The 21,968-nt window shown below is 33.2% G+C and overlaps 4 protein-coding genes across 4 annotated transcripts; 2 read left to right on the top strand and 2 right to left on the bottom strand.

The window, feature by feature from the left end:
• Nucleotides 1–1,144: 1,144 nt before the first annotated feature.
• Nucleotides 1,145–21,442, bottom strand: LOC116777573 (uncharacterized). Its single transcript, XM_032671200.2, has 6 exons — nt 21,261–21,442; nt 14,014–14,175; nt 2,202–2,318; nt 1,857–1,957; nt 1,507–1,638; nt 1,145–1,254 (listed from the first exon to the last, which is right to left on the bottom strand). The coding sequence occupies exons 2-6, from the start codon at nt 14,115–14,117 to the stop codon at nt 1,160–1,162; spliced, it is 549 nt and encodes a 182-aa protein (XP_032527091.1). The 5' UTR covers nt 14,118–14,175; nt 21,261–21,442; the 3' UTR covers nt 1,145–1,159.
• Nucleotides 6,312–7,163, bottom strand: LOC116777588 (uncharacterized). The gene has a single exon (XM_032671223.2). It carries the CDS (start codon nt 6,665–6,667, stop codon nt 6,434–6,436), a length of 234 nt encoding a protein of 77 aa, XP_032527114.1. The 5' UTR covers nt 6,668–7,163; the 3' UTR covers nt 6,312–6,433.
• On the top strand, nt 7,340–8,965 carry LOC116777580 (uncharacterized protein CXorf65 homolog). Its single transcript, XM_032671211.2, has 2 exons — nt 7,340–7,823; nt 8,770–8,965. The coding sequence occupies exons 1-2, from the start codon at nt 7,536–7,538 to the stop codon at nt 8,953–8,955; spliced, it is 474 nt and encodes a 157-aa protein (XP_032527102.2). The 5' UTR covers nt 7,340–7,535; the 3' UTR covers nt 8,956–8,965.
• LOC116777564 (proteasome subunit beta type-2-like) lies at nt 16,320–19,073 on the top strand. Its single transcript, XM_032671188.2, has 4 exons — nt 16,320–16,516; nt 17,830–18,023; nt 18,222–18,384; nt 18,901–19,073. Exons 1-4 carry the CDS (start codon nt 16,405–16,407, stop codon nt 19,059–19,061), a joined length of 630 nt encoding a protein of 209 aa, XP_032527079.2. The 5' UTR covers nt 16,320–16,404; the 3' UTR covers nt 19,062–19,073.
• Nucleotides 21,443–21,968: the final 526 nt, after the last annotated feature.

Below are 21,968 nucleotides of genomic sequence, written 5' to 3'. Positions count from 1 at the left end.
TAAAAACAAATGCCTTTGAAAATAATAATGCAATGATGTAACTTTTTAAATTTGCTTTTTAAAATGAGCCGTAAAATAATTAATTTGTATAACACATATCAATAGAACAAACATTAAGAGAGCGTAAAACAAAACGAATGACTCTACGTAAAGATACTGGTAAATAATTCCTATGATAATTAGCGGATTCGACGAGGTTATACATCATGCTTTTGAAGGTGCCTTTGTGATCATTCAACGTTTATTTTTTTGAATTGGTGACGTCCAAAATATTACAATAAGTATATGAAAAATGTTAACTAAAGAACAATTTAAATAATATTATGAACGACTTTTTTAAATAGATCTTCTCTCAGTTTCAACTTTGTACTTGTGCATACATAAGCGTGAAAGTGCAGTAAGTTCATGCAGAGATAGAAAATAACTGTAAGACTCGAGCAGATGCAAGTAGTTGTCAAGTTAGCGACAGACTCAACCGTGCAGTGCGTTGCATACTCAAGGTACAGGTGCATGAGGCACAGCAGCGCCGGCTGAGGGAGAGCGAGACGAACTATCTTGCGGAGAAGACGAGAAGAAATGGTGATAACAGCATTTATTTCCCCATAAATTAAACTTCTATATGATATAACAACTAAAGGAGTTTAATTTTTAAAATTGAATGAGATGTCTGTGATAAGTTAACTTTGATGGTGTAGGCTTTATTGAATTCGGCTTTATTTATTGAACCTTGGCCTACCCTCATGTAAGTAAATCTCGCCCTACCCCCATCTAAGTAAATCTCGCCCTACCCCATCTAAGTAAATCTCGCCCTACCCCCATCTAAGTAAATCTCGCCCTACCCCATCTAAGTAAATCTCGCCCTACCCCATCTAAGTACATCTCGCCCTACCCCCATCTAAGTAAATCTCGCCCTACCCCATCTAAGTAAATCTCGCCCTACCCCATCTAAGTAAATCTCGCCCTACCCCATCTAAGTACATCTCGCCCTACCCCCATCTAAGTACATCTCGCCCTACCCCCATCTAAGTAAATCTCGCCCTACCCCATCTAAGTACATCTCGCCCTACCCCCATCTAAGTAAATCTCGCCCTACCCTCATCACGTCGTGAGTGCGGTGCAGGTGTAGTATCACAACGTGTGAGCAAGTACCGTGTGATGATCACGTCTTACATGTGAGCGCGTCCTGCAGCGCGGTGGTGAGCGCGGTCAGCGCGCCGCGGAGTACACTGTGATGGCGGGACAACATACTCGCATCTGTTGTGATGCTCGGACACTTAGTATGGGACAAGCAATCGACGACACTTTACGTATCACGTTATAATTACAGTGTGAAGTAGGTGATGTAAATTACTTTCAGAAGAAAAATCTTCTGCATATATACATGTGTATAAGTCGCCTGCGAGTCGCTGGGTGTAATTCTGTTTGTGTTCTGTAAGCGCTTAATTGCTAACGGGCTGTACTCGTGTGTATGTATGTACATAAGTATACTAAGCTACGGATACGTACATGCGGGGTGGTCGTACAAGGCGTCCACCCTGGTGCCTTCCAGCGGCCCTCCCGCCAGTCTCGCCGATATAGCCTCCAGGAACTCCCTCACCCTGTCGCCCCCGCTCGAACTCGAGCCACATTCTTCCTCCTCTGAAACCGGAAGCGAACAAAGGTCGCCGCATTACACTCGACGAATGTCATTTCCGTTAAAATGTGAACGGTTCAATTTGATCGACCTTAACCTTTAATTAAATATAGTGTGTATCACATCCGACTAATATTTTGTTACCAATAAAATATATAATGATTTGTTAGGACAATGATCTTCTTGGGTATCATTTGTCTGGTGTCCATTGTAATGTACCAACCGATTTGTTCCAACTTGTCGGAGCTGATGGACCACGGCATGAGGCTGAGTGCGCGCTGAGCTTGGCGCAGAAACCAAGCACCGGACTCGAACTTCACTGATCTGGATGATAAGGATATAGCAACAATCTTGGAGCCGAATAAAATAGTTTCTGATAATATTCGTATGGTTTTAGTAACTTAACCGGAAACAAATTGTATAAGAAAATAATAAAATTATATTTTTAAACACTTAATCAGTCTTAGTCGTTACAGAAATTGTAATAATTGGTGTGTATACTTTAAAATGATTGTCCAAGTTCAAGTGTCTGAAGGTCCCTGTCTCCATATAAACGGGACATGCTTACTCTTGATGTTGACAGATGCAGGGCAGGTATCCCCCGAGCTCGTCACCGCCACATCTAACACAGATGTTGGACTCCTTTTTAGCAGCAATACTATACTTGCCGCCCCGTCTCTGCTTCCTGAAACAAATGGATATGGCCATCGTTAACTTTAAGAACTCATAAAGTATATATTTACTGGTCACGTTTTTACGTTGTTATAGAAGAGTTGTAATAGGGATATTAAAGGTTAAACATTAACTGGAGATTTGTCTTAGAGGGTAGTTCAACTTTTGTGATTAATTTATTTTCCTCAGATGATTCTCGATGTGTTTAACTAGTTTATATCTTTCTACTTTGCTCGCATGGAGTTGGCACCTCTACACCGATACCATGACCTACAATAACGACCTTGTCCTCTTATTTACGATTACGTGATAAACTAGTGACGGTCTGATTATACCACAATTATGATATTAGGAGTAGATCAACAGATCTTCACTAAAGAGATCTAAGACTATCGCGAGTATTCGTATAAATGAAACTAATATTTTTTGGATTTTTAGGCGTATTTTATCATTTCTAAAAAACTACACACTCCCGAAGTTTCGGTTACTTTGCAGCAACCGTGATCACATCTCGTCTGCCCGTGATCATATTGGAAAATAGTTTTGTATTAATAAAAATAATTTTAGCACTTCATATATTTAAAATTCTTTGTACAGGAGTGAGCAATTTGGAAGTCATCGTCGAATTCGCTTTAATCAATAAATACTTATGGGTGTCACAAGACATTAAGGTTTTAGTTTTGCTTCCCATTGCTTAGTGTTTATTGCATCTTCCATTAAAAGGTTACTGCTTGTGTATTTTGATATAATTATATCTATGTTTTATAGCGACACAGTTGTCTTGCTCAACTGTTCCTTGCTCAATCGCTATGTGAGCCGCGCCTGCGCCTGCTCGTTGCGAGGTAGCAAGGTCGTCCCCATGTCCACAGCAGGTTTCAACACCACGGAATGTTTGTAAAGTTCATTAAACTTCATGTGAGTTTCTTTAATATAAATATCAACACTAAAATATTAATTGAAACATAATTTTTGTAATTCATAAGCAATCAAAGAGACTGTCAAACTTTGGATTTATAAAAATATATGTATGTAAAGTTATTTTGCGTCAATAGTATTTAGCGGGAAACAAGGGAAGTCGTTCTTCTAAAAATTAGTTACATAATTTGTTCATCAAAACAATGTTTTTTTTTTTAATACAGGGTTGCAATCATATTAATCGGCTGATTTTATGAAATCGCCCTCACTTTTTTTAATGTGCTTAATAAATATCGATTTAGTAGACAGAACAAACTAAGACTAAAGTAAAACTAAGACTAAGACATCTGGTGAACTAATTTATATGTAAGATTTTGTATCATTCAATAATTTTTAAAACGTTGTCAATTAAATTCTCATTCATTTCATCAATTAAATGGTAGGTGGTAGGTACAAAACATATGTTATAAAGTAAATTAAATTATATTTTAAACAAGCATAAATTAATCACGCAGGAGTATTTTAAATGTCAATATTGTCACACAACTCAAGAGTACAGTTCCTGTCCGTTATGTCAATATGTATAATAAAATAAATAAATATTTTATGAATCAATTTGATCGGGTGTGGAACAACAGTTGACTTTTCCACTCCCAAAATCCTCTCTCTTAGTGTTACAATACGTCTTTTGATATAGTCCACAATTACATTTATTTTGGTGGGAAGAATCACAGTTATTATAATATTTTTTTCATTATAGCCATATTTTCTACTGACTTTAGTTCATATGAGAGCATGAAGTAAAAAAGCTTCTTTTAAATAAATAAAATTCGTCATCAGAAACACTAATGAGGTTTTATGCGCAGGTACTTCCATTTGATCTTAAAGGAGAGATCGTGTTTTTAACGATTTATTTATTAATATATATATATATATATATATACGTATATATTAACGTACTTTCCACCTTCCTTATAACAATTATAAAATCTGCGTTTTATTCATGCCCGAAAATAGAAAAGCCCGAAGTCAATGACCATAAGATCTAATAATTTTTTTTTTGTGTGACAAAGGGGCAAACGAACAGACGGCCTACCTGATGGAGGTAGTAACCGTCGCCCATGGACATCCGCAAAATAATTAATTTTTCGGATTTTTCTAAATTTATAATATGTGAGATATGGATTTCAATTTATTGTGAGGTAGGAAGATATTTATTACACATGTATTAATAGTTTTTATAAATATTTAAATTATGTATGAGAACGCAGAAACAGCTCCGATCCTGAAATAAATAACAGAGTATAACATGTTTTGTAGTGCAGACAAAAATTATAGAGAGTTAAGTGAATATTTATTGAAATGATTGAAAGACTTTGACAAATACTTTATAACGGTCCATTCTAAAATATACACAAACTAGCCTTATGAATTATGATCGTGGATTCGCTAGTTTCGACATGTTTTTTACGTTGTATTCACTGAAAGTAGGTATTTATCAAACCTCCTTACACACGTGGATATATCCTGAAGTGTTTACTATCATTCAAACTGACTAACCATTGCTGATTTTATATAAATACACAATTTATTATAAAGAAACTAGATATATCATTCCAAATTATCATCATCATCATCAGCCTATAGGAGCCCACTGCTGAGCAAAGGCCTCTTCTCACATGGAGAAGGTACAGCATTAATCACAACGCTTGATCAAGACGGGTTGGCGATTTCGATCTTATAATTTGAAATTATAAGACCAGGTTTCCTCACGATGTTTCCCTTCACCTTCCGTCAGTGGTGTCTAAATACTCTTAGAAAGTACATATGATTCGGAAAAGATCACATTGGTACTTGCCAGGTTTCGAACCCGCGCCCTCACGTATGAGAGGCGGAACTTTTAACCTCCAGGCCACCACGAATTCCAAATTATACAAAAAGATATTTTAAGTAATTTTTTAAAGCATATTTAACTATATCAATATGCTGGCAAAACCGCTGGATGAGACTATATTGTAATATTTATAAAATAATGTAGTGTTGAAAATACTGAAAGCGAAACAGTGAGCGCTATTACACACCAGCTCAGCTCCAAGGCTGCTGAGAGCTATCTCATTCACAATATTATACAACGTCGGTGTAGCAATCTGTGATTAGGGCAAGTGTAACGTTGGTAACATTAGCAAAGTGGTAAAAGTAAAATAATCATAACCGAAACTTACTTGAACCTTAAATATATAACCGCTATTTGTTTAGAGAAAGAATTTAATAGAAAGTTATAAAAAAATTATTACACATGAAAAGAATACAATTGTTCTGGATCAATTTTTATGTTGTCTGTGTCCTTTACCAGTTCGAGTTATTATTGTTATAACAAAAAGGAAGGAAGTTAAAAAAAATTAATTAATAAACCACAACCAAAAATATTTTTGCCAATTCTGACAATATATCTAGTGTTTGATAAATGACAGGAAGTAAGATTGTAAAACTTCCAAAAAGAGTTGACACGGATGTCAGGAATGATGACAAATTTCTTCGATGGGTCATAAATATTAAACTTACATGGAATAAACAAGTAAATAAGATAACTAGCGATGACCAATAGATTAAACTGCGCTTCTCGGGACAACAATAACTCACAGGATACATATTAGAGCATCTCTAAACACAATAATAAGTATATAAAATACGTAAATAAGTCAATTAATTTTTTAATTGATGAAACTGTGTATTGATCAAAACATTTGTAGCGACATAAAATCCGAGACGTATTTTCTTTATAATGTAAGGTCATTAAAACCATTTCCGATTCCGTGATCAAAAAACCGATGTCGCCGTCACAGTCCAAACGATGAGGAAGTTTAACGTTCAAAGGTACATCACTATTTAAATAACAAAGATTTAATCTTAAATTTTCGAAAAACCGATAATATTAAGATGCTTCCTTATCGAACAGATGAAAAGGTCAAAGTTTTAGCACGATTGTGTTACGAATGTATGTGGTGTGGTTCCATATTTCTTCGTCATTCTAATACTGGATGGAATAATGTAAAATAATATTCAATTAATAAATAAACATAAAGAATAAACATTTTGTTCTAGAAGTATGTTTATTTACATAATTATTACAATGTATTAAAACTATATATTACCCGTTAATAACAATCCTTAAACACTACACTCGATTCACTCGTTTCAGTGAGTGAGTGAGTGTCACTCATCGTCCAGGTCGAACCACAGCGAGGTGACGCTCGAGAGCTGTTCCCTGCTTTCTTCCGTGATGATCTTCAGCACCACCACCTCCATCATACACAGAGCGAAGAAAATCACAAATATAGCGAAATTGGATCCCTGGTGTTGGAAATGAAAGGAGCTGGGTATCGGTCCAGGCGGTGGCCACGCGTCCACACTGAAGGAGGCTACTCCCGCCACACTGAATGCCTCCATGTTTAATTTTGTTTAATATGCCAGAACATTATTATAGATGAATGTATCACTCATAATAAGTTGTATTTATCTTATATTATTATCATGTATGTAGGCGTCCTTGTTTTTCACATACGAGTCGTCCGTCAGTGCTACTTTTCCGTTTCCCACTACAGTATCGTCCGACGTCCGCCGTCTGTCTGTGGATGCAGCCCGCGGCCCGCAGCCCGCAGTTCACAGCTGTTGAAACGTCTTATGAAATATGCTACGTTTCAGTTAGACTCGCCGGTCGCCGCGTTGAGAAAGGTGGTGCGGGCGAATGCAACAGTTTGGGGTCAAGGCTGTCCGACACTAAGAACAACGGCCGACGACCTTTAATAACCTCCGTGTATAAATTAGTGCAGGACGCTCGATAATTGTTTATTATTGTTGTATTCTATAGTGATAATATTAAAATAAAATAACTACAAGACTGCCTACAGGAAATAGATTTCTACAACTTACTTATACTTTAGGTAGTAATATTTTTGTTATTCTATTAATAAATGAAATCATATTTTATAATCGAATATTTTATTATATATATTATTAATCATAATTATGTATCGGGTCTTGAGTTCATGTAAGCTAAGTGATAAAGATGGCACTGCTGATGACATGCGAGAGATTAATGTAAATTTTATCGCGAAGGATTCATGTCAAGCAAATATAAATTAATGCTCATTTTCAGACAAGAAATATAAATAAAAAAATAACTATACGTCATTGAAAGACGTCGATGTCATGTCGTAATGAATTGCCAGTCTTGTAGCAACGAATGCAATGTTGTAAACTGGTTCCCTTTAAATAGAACGAGTGCTGTGAGTTAAAAATACACTACATATACGTGATGTATGTAAGTGTTATATACAAAGAGGCGCCGGAGTTGTCCGCCCAGCGGCGCCGGTCGTCAGAGCCCGATCCGTCTATAGAGAAGGTGTTGCTGGTGAACCCCAACTGTCCCGTCAGGATCATGTTGGAGTACATAAGGAAACGCTGCAGGCTCGGGAAATTCACAGAGTTCGATCTGTGCGACGAGACCGGCCACTTGATGGGGCTCTTTGATATGCCTACCTACGTCTACACAACCGACAAGTTCGAGCACAAGAGCACCTATTACATCATTATAATGAAACAGGTCGTTGTTCAAGAACATCCTGGACTTTCGCGAGTACACATTAGAATTAAAATATGTATTTAGGATTGAATTCGCGTGTTTTATACGCACTCTACATTTTACCTGAAGACGGAACGGTTCCTGCTCCTGCCGTGATGCGTTTACTGCGCAGTAATGTGGAATAGACAAAAACAAATAGTGAATCCGAAAAATATTATTTTCGGTGCATGTTTGTTACATGTTGAGTTTTATAGGTGATCCATTCGTACGTAGTTTAGTTTAAAGCATATACTATGTGAATACACGAAATTTTGGGTACGAGTTCGTCTCTTTGGAAGTCAGAATTCGCCTCTAGGATAGTTATGTAGTGTGTTAAAACAACAGATATGTTAATATCTGAAGTTTGTGTCACGCCACGTCATACACAACACAACTGTTATGGTTTAATCTGAGGGTAACTACTTCGAACTACGGGATAAATTATAACTTATGTCTTATTCTAATGTCTAATCTATATCACTATAAAATTTCATCAAAGCCAGTCCATCAGTTTTTCCGTGAATGAACAACAAACATGTTGTTTAGTTTAGTAACCCTAGTATATAATGTTAGACGTTTAACTGTCACGATTCTTGGTATTAATCAATATATTTGTATTCGGTCAGTCGCGACTCACGACGAACTACATTCATTGAATGATATTCGGTTAAATTTATTTTAATATATAAATGTCACAGCGTATTAAAGAGTTGGCAGTTCTTACATTATTATGCACTTCCTGTTTCGTTTGTAATATTTTTGTTATAATCTTATACTATAGTCAATGTCACATTGTCTGTCAATCTGTTTGCGGGTAGTCATTGATTTGTTATGGTTATCACAGCATAGATAGAATGGTTGTATTTAAGATATATACATATTAAGAGAGTATATAATATATGTTATCTTAAGAGAATGCTCTTAACAGGAAGCGGACAGAAGAATATCCGTGCTGCCACAATTAAATCACGAGAATCAAATTTATATGGACCTCAAGACCAAGGTCAAAAAGTATCTGGCCGGGGACGGGACTCCTCCGACACCGACCTCAGCGTCGACGCCTCCAGGGAAGGTGACCCCTCCGGTCACTAAACCGTCAGCCAAGAAAAAATAAACAATTCACAGTCTTCCAATAATGTTTTGCGTTCAATATAAAATGAATTTATAATATTATACATATTAGTTATCATAGAACCTATTAAAGGATTTTTTTCAAACATTTATGAATAATGTATTAGGAAAACCGCGTTAACGTAAAAAGCGGATTGCGTCGCTTATGTAGAAGTTCATTGGCCTTAGCTGGTAATTATTTTCTTTTCCTCAAATTCGTTTAGGACATTTCCCATCAACAATACAGTTTTCATAATATTTCGCGCGTTATAATAATATTAAGTTATAAAAATTACGAATTATAAATGCATGAAATTTAACTAGAAAATAATTTATATTTTCCGTTTAAACGTAATGTGCTTTTAGGTATTGAGTAATAATTCTTATCTTCGTCATTTACGACAATGAGCTTAGGACTATCTTTCATAGTGAACGCAGTACTAGCTGTAACACGTACGTCGTAAATAATACAAGTCAAAACATACGAAGCTCGGTATATTATAGCTTAGTACGAGTTTAAAACGTCACTGCACAGGATGAGTTTCCCGTTTCCCATTTAATAAACGTTGATACCGTAATATGAAAAAAATTATTAATGAGCAACTTTTAACGCTTAATTTGTAGTTAGCACAGCGTATTAATAGTTGAATCTATTTCCTAAATCAAAACGTACCAATGCATTGTTATTACAATAAATAACTTTTCACTAGCAGAGGTTTTTAAATATAATCGTATTGCAATAGGCGCTAAATGTTCTACATGGAGCCGGTATGCCGACACTTATACTTATCTACAACTACCCCCTGGAGGTCACATTTAACTAAAGGCTATATATTTTAAATCATTATTCCATCCAAACATCTTGCATCATGGGTGAAGTACAAAATGTTTTAAAAAAATTTCAAAGAATCACTTATTATCAGTACAAACAAGTGATAAAAATACTTTATGTATTTTGTTTACAGAGAAAACTAAGCGAGTTCATTATCATGGCTTTCGTTTTATTCTCAAAACAGTCAGTTTAGCATTTTTCTGTTATAAATCATCTGTGCTGTCTGTAATTCTTAGTTCTTCTTTAGTGTTTATTAGAATTAAAAAAAACTGTATTTGTATTGGCAAATCAAACGCATGGTAAAGATAAAAACGATTTATAAATTAAAAACGTTAACCTAACGGTGCCAGGCAGAGAATTAAAACTCGTATTAGGGATACTCGGTTGAGAATGATCAAGTCAATTTGTTGTGCATTGCTTTTATAATTTAACAGGCGTTTATTGACGATTTATTTAATTAGGTAAACTTAAATTATTTAATTTGCATTATTGAATACTAATTTGATAATATTAAAATGTTGTGAAAACAACTAAAACCTAAACGTTCTATATAAGATATATAACAGGTGATGTAACTTGTAAATAACATTGTCTTTATTTAATATTTATTCAAAATAATAATCTTATAAAAAATACTTTAACTGTATCGCTTTTGATGGTGTCCATAGAATATTAAGTCCAACTGAGTCAGAGCCAGCGGAAGGCTGGCACGTGCCCCGGAAGCGGAAACTGGCAGGAATAATAACGACACCTGTCACTTAGCACGGGACGCGAGGGAGTGCAGTGTTGAATCCAGGGAGTTTTTACTTATTATTGCAACAAAAGTAGAATATTTTCATCAAAACATAGTCTTCCCCGTCTTCGCTCGCTGACTGCTTTCTTATTCAACATTCAACCATATCACAGCCAACTACCGAACTCAATCAGAACAATAATACAAAAGCCAGGGTTTAGTTTAGCTCGTTGTTTGTTATCCGTTAATGCAAAAATTGCTGAATGGGTTTTAATGACACTTTTAATTATATAGTTACCACACAAAAAAATATATCCAGTATTTTCATGTATGAATGTTGACGATAGATGGCGCTGATCGTGGTTGAAAAAAATCTCTCCATGTAAAAGGACGAGGTTCCCAGTAACGTGTTCAAAGATAATTTTTAAATTTTTGTATTTTAGAACCATTAATTTCCACCTGATTGAAGTCATTTCGAACTAACATCAGCATTTTGGTTGAAAATAATAAATCGACGTAAAAATCAAATATAAATGTCACAGTCATTCCGATCTGCGCGATCATTTTTATTCTTTAAATTCTTTATAATGTAAGATTGCTACTTCACGGTATTATGAAAGTACAAAAAGTATTGGCTCGTGTACGCGACTCATAGACATTTTAACGGAACTAAACGCCAGGCTTTTACTTTGAAACATCGAAAAAGGTTTGATAGCTATAAAAATCCGTAAAATTCGTTAGATTTAGTATAAATTTTAACAATTCTCATTTTTTATTGCCTTCATATATATTACAATATTATATAATACATATTATAATTAATATAACACTAATTTATTTGGGTTAAGGGCCGCTCGTCACGATCGCCGATGCGTGGCTGTGTGCCGAAATTTGCCATGACACACCATTGTTTAATTTCGCTCTCATGGAACTGCATCTCACATACATGATACAGATGAAACATATACACATAACCATTTCAATAAAGAGAATTAACAATATTGGAAAATCTAAAAGTGAACGCGAAGGTAAATCAATTTGCACAGAATTGTTGGTTGTTACCGAAATGATTCTAACTGTGTAATGCCATGTTTCACGGATCAATGTTATCCAACTGTACCTACCTATATTTGATTTAATTATTTTGTTCTCAAAAGCCGTTCACTAGCTATTGTTGAATTTATATAGTTTTGACAAATTTCATAAGAAAAATCACTACACTTCAACAAATCCATATGACTAGCTATAAATAGTTTAGTTGAACTCAAATATCATACCGGCCGATAAAAAAGATACGAAAATTGATTCAATATTATTTTATCAGCACGACATTAATTCGCTTTCAATATTATAATTAATAATTTTGCACACTCGAACAGGAAAATAAGAAATGTTAGTCACAATATCCAGATATTTAAGTTAGTTTAAACTATATAAAATAGCTATATTCAAAATTACTTACTTCTATTATTTTTACATTCAACTCTTCCGCAATTCCCGAAGGCCACGACACTTTTTAATAAATTTCTACACTGCAAAAACTGACAAAATCACTGAACGTAAAACTAGTGCTTGAGAAAGAACTATCTTTTAGTTTTTTATACAATTTTGTACCGTTTTGGAAATGACGTTTATGTTGAAGTATTGGCGCGAAGTGACTGACAGCGTCATGGCCGGCGATATGGCTCATGCGTTTCTAATATAAAAAAATGTCCCCTATCAGGGACCCACCATATAAAGTTTATAATTTTAAAATATAAATAATAATAGTTAACTACTTTCATATTTATTAGTTAATTAAATTATTTTACAAAATATAAGCTTCTTTAAAGTAACTTCTTTCTATATTTTTACTCTACAAATTGTACAAATATCTGAAACTTTTTCTAATTGAATATGAGAATGAAAATATTATGTGACGCATTATTCTTCGTGTTTAAAATGATAACCCTAAACGCAATAAAATATTAAAGATTTTCACTCAAATGTTATCTGAATTTAAATACGGAACCAAATGATATTATGTATCAATTTCCCTTTAATTAATGACCGGTGTCCCGTGAAAAATTGGTTCACTAGTACACATAAACATCACATGTCAATTTAGAGAAATCCATATTAATATTACACTTGTATGTGATAAAAATAAAATTACATTTTAACACTTTTATATTTTTGTAGCAATTTATTTGCACAGCACATTTTCATATTTCTGATATAGGTTCACATTTATATTATTTTCATAAAGTAAAAGTTCGGAAGTTGGGTCCATCTTCTTTTTGTTATAAAAATCAAAATATTTATAATATTATTTACGATTTTATATATTATTTGGTTTTTTCATGATAGTTAAATATTCATCTAACTGAACCCACCCAAAAATAAAAAATAAAATGTTTTATATAAAACAATAATAAATAAAAACAATCTAACCTAACGGACAGATATATTTATTAATTGTTTGTTGAATTTACTAAAAAAAAAAAAACTCTTTGTAATAGACTAAATTTAAGCTCCACTTATTTTTTTTCCGGAGGCAAATGAAGGAATTTATGGTTTATGATCAAATAGTATTCAAGTTTTGTTTTTAAATCACAGGTCTTCATTAACATTTAACGCGCCGAAAAAAAAAATAATAAAAGGATGTACCCCACCTTCACAGATTATTTTATATGTTGGATCAGTCTATGCATTTCTTAAAAAAAAATTACTTACGTCTCTTAAAGAACTTAAACATATTCTAGTACAACAAATTTTGTGATATAAAGGTAATAAATGATTTAATAAATAAATTCATTAAAAGGGCATCATCCTTCAAATAACCGACATACAGCCCAAGGTTGATTATTACTATGTATCTGTTTTACCATCATTGTTGTAATTTGTATGACACGACACAAATAAAATCCTACGTATGGATGAATATACTGTATAGTTATTAACTAAAATTATCGATATTATCATAAATACAAAAAAGGGTAAAAAAATTCAACCATGTTTTCAATTGGGAAAGTAAATTAAACATTTCACATTTCATATTGAAAACACAATAATTTGAGAAAAGTAGATTATTTTAAAATTATTCGTAGTCATATTTAATTGATCTAAAAATTTACAGGCCTACCTTTGTAATTCTGGAAATTTTGAGACTTAGTTCAGATCACCTGATAGAATTATAGTCCACAACAGTTGCAGTTTATTTAATAAATGATTCTATTTCCTACTAACGCCATCTATACCCTATTTTTGGAAATAGAAGTTTTCTTAATCGCTGACAGATGGCGTCAACAAATATAATAAAAAGTTTCTTAATATATTACAATAACACTAAAAGATTATTATTATAAGTATTTATGCCGTTGTCGTAGTTTATGATATTTGCAAAGGAAAACAGAAAAACGGTTTTGTCGACAAAGCGTTAAGTAATCAAGTTACCGTCCAGATATAATATTATTATTTACGAATATACTTGTAATTATATTGAAAAAAGTACTTACGTTGGTTTGGACAGTCCATTGGCGAAGAGATAGCAAACTCCCGATACAATTCCCGCCAGGAGTCCGAAGCTGACGCCCGCTGACAGAGAGAAGGTGTCTGGCATTATTTAATGTGACTTTCGCGTGTTTCACGAATAGTTCCTAACTTCTTCTTTCATAATACTGTAATAAAATAAGTATTGACATTAAGTTAAGCTGTTATTTCATTACTTTCAATTGTTTATGTCATATTTCACAATCAAGGTTGACCGAAAGTTACTTTAACTAAGTACTAGATGAGATGAGAACGAGTAGTTGAAACTTAAATAAAACGTATATTGCAAGTACACTTGCTTATATAAATTACGTGGAACTAAAATTTTGAACAAAAATATTCAAAGTAATTTTATGAATATTTGCTTTTATTTTGAGATCATAGTTCACCAAATCTTTAAATTTACATTCACCTGAATCGTCTCTTCGTAATATAATTCTAGGTTTTTTTTTTTTTTATTGAAATGAAACAAGACTTCGCCAATAAAAGTTCTAATAATAATTAAAAATAACAGTCATAGAAAAAGAGTCGATAATGTATATTAACAGTGACTTACGGTGCTGAGATGTTTTTTGTCGTGATCTCATTCAACTAAAACTAAACGTTACATAAAACATTATAATATTTTCACGAACAGCAATACAACTGTTTTATCCATTAGTAACAAAATTTACTTATTTGTTTTCGTATGTTGTATTCGTGTACGGAACGTAGGTCTACAGGACTACAGGATATATTGCAGTGATTGCAAAGCAAGATCGCTCTCACACTATTTATCTCAATGTAATGCCCAGTGAATGAATATTAAGATAAGACAAGACTGTGGCAAGTGTCGTGAGACGCTCCCACAGATCCGCGAAGACGTTGCGGGTGAACTCAGAAGAGATTGTACCGTGATTAGGTATAGAGCAACAATAACCGTCTAAATCAAACCGTTTCAGATAATTAAAACTGTTTGATTGTGTATGAGAAATATATAATAATGCGCCATTAAGCTCTTGATTTGTAATTACAGGGTTATATTGAACATTAGAAGCAATCACTGATTCTTTCCGTAGTTTACTTGCAAGTTTATCTATAATATTTTTGATCTTAACTTATTTTAATTATGACATAAATGTTATTTTTTTTTAATTAACAAATATTTTTGGCGTTCGTTTAGTGTAATATTGACGTGATTGGGTATTTGATCTGACTTGTAATTGGAGTCTAAGTATAAGGTGTATCCGAATACAAGACACAGTGAAAGTAAAAGGGCATACGAGTGTGAATTGCACAATAAAACGGTAGCGAGTGTAAAAAAGTGGACAATAATAATGTGAAAGGCGCTTTCGTTATTTATAATATGAGGAAAATAAATGTGATAGAAAAAAACGTATTTTATTTAAGTTCCTCAATATAAGGGGATTTTAAAAATATAACAATAATTCTCATTGATTACGATAATTATTACGTATTGATCAAGTTTGTGTAATTTACATCGTACCTCATTCACTCGGTGTCGCATTTGATATGAGCGAACTAAAGAACAATCCAGTCGACGCGACTGTAGATTTTACGTAACAATAATATTTTAAACTAAACCGAGACCTGAGTAAAAAAAAAAAAATATTTTAAGTAAACAAATGGTAGCAATGAAAATAAAAATAATTTTAAACATACTATTGTACTCGATGAATAGTTGTTAAATAGTTTAGGAACGGGGAAATGGAAACTACCGTCAGAGACAAAAGCTAATGAATCTCGGTTTAATATCATTTCTATGCCAACAATAGCGCATTGTTTATTTCGCAGGTTTGCAAAAAAAACTGCTGAAAAACATCTAGAAAATTAAACGTTTACAACTAAAGAAAACGTTTTTGTATCTATTCAAAAACTACAGCGTCCTAGCGATGTAATATTATATTTAAAACCTTAATGTGTTGTAATAAGCGAGATCACACAATGAGCCGTTCGAGGTGATAACTAAAGCTAATATTGACGGACGTCGTAAAGATAGGTTTCGTAATAAGGAATTTACAGAGACCTCGCTTACTATGCATGTTGTATTAAGACTTAGGTCGTCACAGCTCTCAGATTGAAAAAAAAATATTTTAAATCAGAACGTAATCATAAGTAAAGATACTGAAGAAGTAAGATTTAAACTGAGCGAAATAAAATATTGAATAATGTTGAATTAAATGATTCGAAAGTTTGTTGAAACGTGGTTCAGGAATCTTATTTTAGATGTAACCTTCTTTCCCAGTCAATGTCATAAATGACATATTCTTTACACAATACACGTTTCATATTTTACATTATACATATATATGTTTTAGGGAATATATTTTTTATGTTTTAAATACAATATAATCAGAATGAGTAACACTAGTCTGTTGTTCCAGTGTCTGCTTGGAATAAGATGTAACGATTTCACGATGATCGCCGCGGATCAGACGAACACGCAGGGCGTTCTGGTTATGAGAGATGGTAAGTAAGATGGGAAGGAATTTTAATATTATAAGACTATAGGAGGTTGTACCCGGAAGACGTTACGCTGAGACAGATCTAGTGATATGACAGTATGTTTAAAGTTGTATTGCAGCTTCCAAAATACATTTTATAACAGTCGAGGACGATCCGTGAGTATCGTTGGAGGTTAGTTGAGAGGAAAATTAATTAACATTATAAATAGATTATCAATAATTATATTCACTATGCGACCGAGTTTACCTTCTTTCCGACAAATCCTCGTAGACAGAAAACAGATCTGAAAATGTTTTTATATTCTTATATTTAATAACTTGCACCCTACGTATAAACAGATAAAACGATTGATCTATTTTAAGAAACCGTGTCTCGTGATTGACCTTAATGCATTCAAAATCAATTTTGATTTGGCTGCGTGTTATTATGTGGCCGTTTAATCGTTAAAATAATGAAATTATTTAAATCTTAAATATAAAAATACTAAAAATAAGACAATCAAACCGTGTATGAGATATTGTACTCTATTGTACTCTCATATTGTACTCTCTGTGATTTTGTACTCTTAGCAAAAGAATATTATCAAACTAATTACATACATACATATATATATATTTGTATTCTCAATGAAAATATATTGAAATGTTTATAATTCATAAATTCATATATATTGCTGACGATGGTAAAGTTTTTCAGTCGTTCAGGTGCTAATTCTTTTGTAAGAGTGTCTGATGGTGATAATACCAATGTCATGACCTCCACCGCCAGCTGACGAGCCTCGCTCCCAATAGATACCGATGCTTGATGACTGTGGAAGTTGCTCCTTAACAATACAATCACAAACAATTTTCCATAGAACTTAAAATAAGGAAATCTATCATTTACGTAATGAATTTTAAGATTTTATTATTGAAAACTTTTGATTAACGATAAAACTTTTTCTATAACCTAATTGTCATTATCTGTGAGAAGGACGAGAGGGTTTAAAAATAATTCCAGTCAGGATGATGAGGGACAATATTTCTCGGCTTGAAATGTCAAAAACTATTTTTATTCAAATTCACAAAATGTAGTGGGAGGGAAACGAAACTTGCGAAGTATGTTAATAACCTTATGTAAGTCAATCGCAGCGGTTTTTAAAATGTGTTATTACTTTATTTAATATATTTAAATTAATAAAAATAAAGAACTTGATGGCGGACTATGAATCAAATAACAAATTAATATGTATTATGTTACATCAAATAAGTTTCTAGTAAAACCTTTTTGGTAATTTACATCGCGGTTGGGACTCAGTTAAATCTTTATTCCTGTAGATGACGACCGTTTGTTGGAGATTGCGGACAAGATAGTGTTGGGTGTGAACGGCACAACTGGAGACATCGTTCAGTTCACACAGTTCGTAGCCAAGAATTTGAGGTTATACGAAATGAGGAACAAGTACGGTCTGGACTCGCGGGCGGTTATACACTTCACGAGAAAGATAATGGCGGACGGATTAAGGGATGGCGTGGGTCTTATATTTTATAATTAAAATTAATAAGACTGTTAATAGTATATATGTATATATATTTTTACACGTAACAAGGCGTTGTAATATATATATTATGACTTGTTTATGTGAATATTAAAAGATAAAAGACACGTCGTCTTGTCAGGTTCTATGAGTGGTCGTGTATTTCGTTAAGGAAGTCATTAAAACACACAGAATCCATGTTTACTGAACGTCCTGATGGCTGGTTATGATGATGAGGCCGGGAGCCAGCTCTACTCGATGGATTTCCTCGCGTCGTATGTCAGCGCGCCGTTTGCTGTTCATGGTCTTGGCGGCTTTCTGTCTTTGAGTATCCTCGACAATTACTACAAGCCAAGTCAGTTATTTTGGATATTCTCTTAGTATTTTGTTTTTCTTTCTTAATGAATTCTTGGATTTTATTATTAATTTGCACGTGATCCCAAAGTATGTTGCATGTTGCTCTGTCTGAAACTAACTGTCCGTGGTTTAATTTCGCCCATGACATTTTTGCAAGTACAAGGCACATACTCTCATATCTCGTTGTCCGTGTATGACAGGTGAAAGGTTATAGCGTAAAGCAGTCAATCTTTTATATTATACAAGTCTCACGTAACATATGTTATTTACAAATAACATATTTCTTGTTGTACAAAACCTCGTAGTCCAAGGATTTCTGAAGGTAGCAAAAGCCTAGAATCAATATCCTAGATATGCTTCTTATACTTGAGTAGATATAAGGACATTCATAATTTGACTTGAGACTTAGAACTGAATACGTTTTTCCGTGCGGAAATCAATTTTAATATAAGGTTTATATTAAGTTATATTATTAACATTTCTGATTACTTTATTAATATATATATTTCCTCAGCCTTAACTGAAATAGAGGCGTACGATGTGATCAAGCTGTGCGTCTCCGAGATCCAAAGTCGACTTTTTCTTAATCTGTCAAACTTCGGGGTGAAATCCGTCACCAAGTGGGGTGTTAAAACACTTCCCACAATCAACCCAACAACATTTTCATCGAAATAATATTATACGAAATTTGTTGTTTTATTTTAATGGACTCCTCTAGCTCTTTAGCCCATCACAGTAATTATCTTCATATCTTTGACATACACAGGAAATCATGACAAGCTTGTGATGTCATTGAACATGGCAAATAGATGGCTATTAAATAGAACTTATCTTATAAGATTAATGTACTACAATCGTAAATGTATGCTGTCTTGGAGTTTAGGATTTAGGAGGGAAATATCAGGAGTAGGATTCTGAGATAAAAGATGGGGTTGGAGCTTCCGACCGTTCCGCTTAGGGAAAAAGGCAGCAGTGTATATAAATTTAAACGGGTTTTTCGTTATTTTATTGTATAGTTTGATGTTGTACAAGTTAATTCATATGTAACGTTATTCAATCCTAGTCTTCACATCGTGACCGCGCCTGATGTCACTGTTCCCGATAATAGCTCTCACACGTCGCTCTCATTAGCAGTGGATAATAGTTACATTTACATAACATACCTACTACTAGTAAAAGTAATGTTAAGAAGCCCAAACTGACAATATATATTATGTGCTCTGTGTATAAAAAAAGTTCTTATCTTATCTTTGCTACTCTTCCGACTTTTAAAAATAATGTGATTTCTAGAGTTGGTTTATTGACAGATAAGTAGGCAATAGTAATGGTTAACCCTTATAAAGTTTTAATTCTAAACACTTGATACAATTGGTAACACTTTATTACTGAATAAATATACTCAGATCTAAGAAGAAGAAGAAGAAACGAAAAATAGTTACTTGTAAGTTAATACAAAACGATTACACGAGACTTATTCTTTTACAATATATTGGAAACAATAGCATCACAGCTATAAAATAAATTAGCGTTGTGGAAATGGATGCACGTTTCTTGTATTTTCTAGGCTACTTCAAGGTTGTAGTAGAATACGCCATGAAAAATATAAATTACCTTTTTGAAATGATAGCTGTCTGTATTATACGTTTTTTATTGCATTAGAAATGTACACCGAGTTATACTAGCGTTGTTGTGCATCGTCTGGAGCTTTCTCGAATATATGATGTGAGTGTAATTTAGGGGAAACCTTTTAAGAATTTTAATTGTCTATTTTTTATTAAGAATTATTTAATTTATATTTTTTTGTTTACATTCCTAAGTGCGGTATTTATCTGAATATTTTTAAATTACATTAATAAAACTATTCTCTTTACGTACTATAATCGTAATAAATAGAGTGTAGTCTTAACTCTGGTCTTCGAAAACCATTGTACTGTCGGTTTAAACGTTAATCGACACGGATTAGTCAAACTGATGTAGAGGTCAGTTATTATTGTGCCTAATTAATATTAATAAGAAACCAATTACACTAAAATTTTAATTTCAGCAAACAGATATCAATGTACAGTTATCTACTGACTCGATTAACTTATTTTTGCATAACGTAGCTCATAATGAAACAATTGAATAATTAATTACCGGTTGTTACGAATCAATGACAAAAAATACACACAACACATAAGGTTTATTTAATCATCACCTTTTTGTAATATATATATATATATGTGTATATATATATATTTTAATTACACGCAATGTATTTATCTCTTTGTCTACTAAAAAGCGGTGTCGAAAGTAAAGGTGAAATTTATGACAGCACATTTTGTTTTTTTTTTGGTCTCGTGAAAAGAAATTTCTCGTATTTTTTTTTGTGCGCTTAATTATCTATTATACGGATAATTTTTTTTAGTCTTTGAGAGTACGATCACTAACGTTGAATATTGTTGATGTAATGTTATAACTAAAACATATTTATTTATTAAAAAATACAAACATGCAGTGATATTTGAAGGGAATGTGACAAAAAAATTTACCGTAAAAAGTTAAAAATCTGTTAAGAGTGGAGTTTTACTTGAACTTAGGCATTATGTATGAAATACAGTGCCTAAAAAAATATCAAGACTGTAAGTATTACTCAGATACATTTGTAATTACTGGAGATTACGAAGCGAGACGTTAATTTTTTGTATTGTTTTTAGACGACAAAAAGCGACAGGATATGTATTGTTTTATTCCAATAACATCTAAGAAGATCTACAAGTAAATGATTTAAATCCAACTTACAATAACAATACTGAAAACGGTAAAGTAAGATGAAGGAGATGATAAAATATGTTCACCATAGGAAACTCATCGTAACATTACATAATTACTAACCTTGATAAAAACACAAAATGGCGAACTTTCTCACTGAAACTTTTTATAGCACTCAATGAACACCGCTTGTAACAAACACTACTTTGATTGAGTGATGATATTAAGTGAGTGTGTCTCTGGATGAAGCCATGATCTACACGAGCGTACGCCGCAACGCGCTGGCGCAGATGACATGAAGGCTGTTATCACGAGAACAGAGAACACAGTGGAGGTAGGGTGGCTATGGTCACTTAATAAAAAAAGACATTCAGACGGAAGTTATTATGACAAAAGCTATATCTCAGAACTTAATATTGTTCGTATAGAAATAATTTCCTATATTCCTACAATGTGAACCGTTAAAATGTTATCCGTATAAATAATTCATGGTGGTCACTTAGCGTGAGATGTATAAAAGCGTGGCAACTTGCCGTGCTCGCTGAACTGACACAGGCAGGAGGCGGACGGAGATCTGATTCAAGACACTCGCTTCGTATTGGATTGTGTACGAAATAAATCCCGTGAAAATATAATATTATATATTATACGAGTATGTTATACCATTTCTTTGATAACTATAAATTATTTACATAACAATCATTGGAATAATCATGTCTGAAACACACGCGTCTAAAAAAAGATACATCGTAACAGAATATTATAATTTTCACTTCCAATATATCGGTCCTGATCATTGGAGGACCTTATTAAAATTCAGTTAATGTATTT

This window comes from Danaus plexippus, chromosome 6 (assembly GCF_018135715.1).
Source record: "Danaus plexippus chromosome 6, MEX_DaPlex, whole genome shotgun sequence".
Taxonomy (NCBI): domain Eukaryota; kingdom Metazoa; phylum Arthropoda; class Insecta; order Lepidoptera; family Nymphalidae; genus Danaus; species Danaus plexippus.
This window is presented reverse-complemented; position numbering and strand designations above follow the sequence as displayed.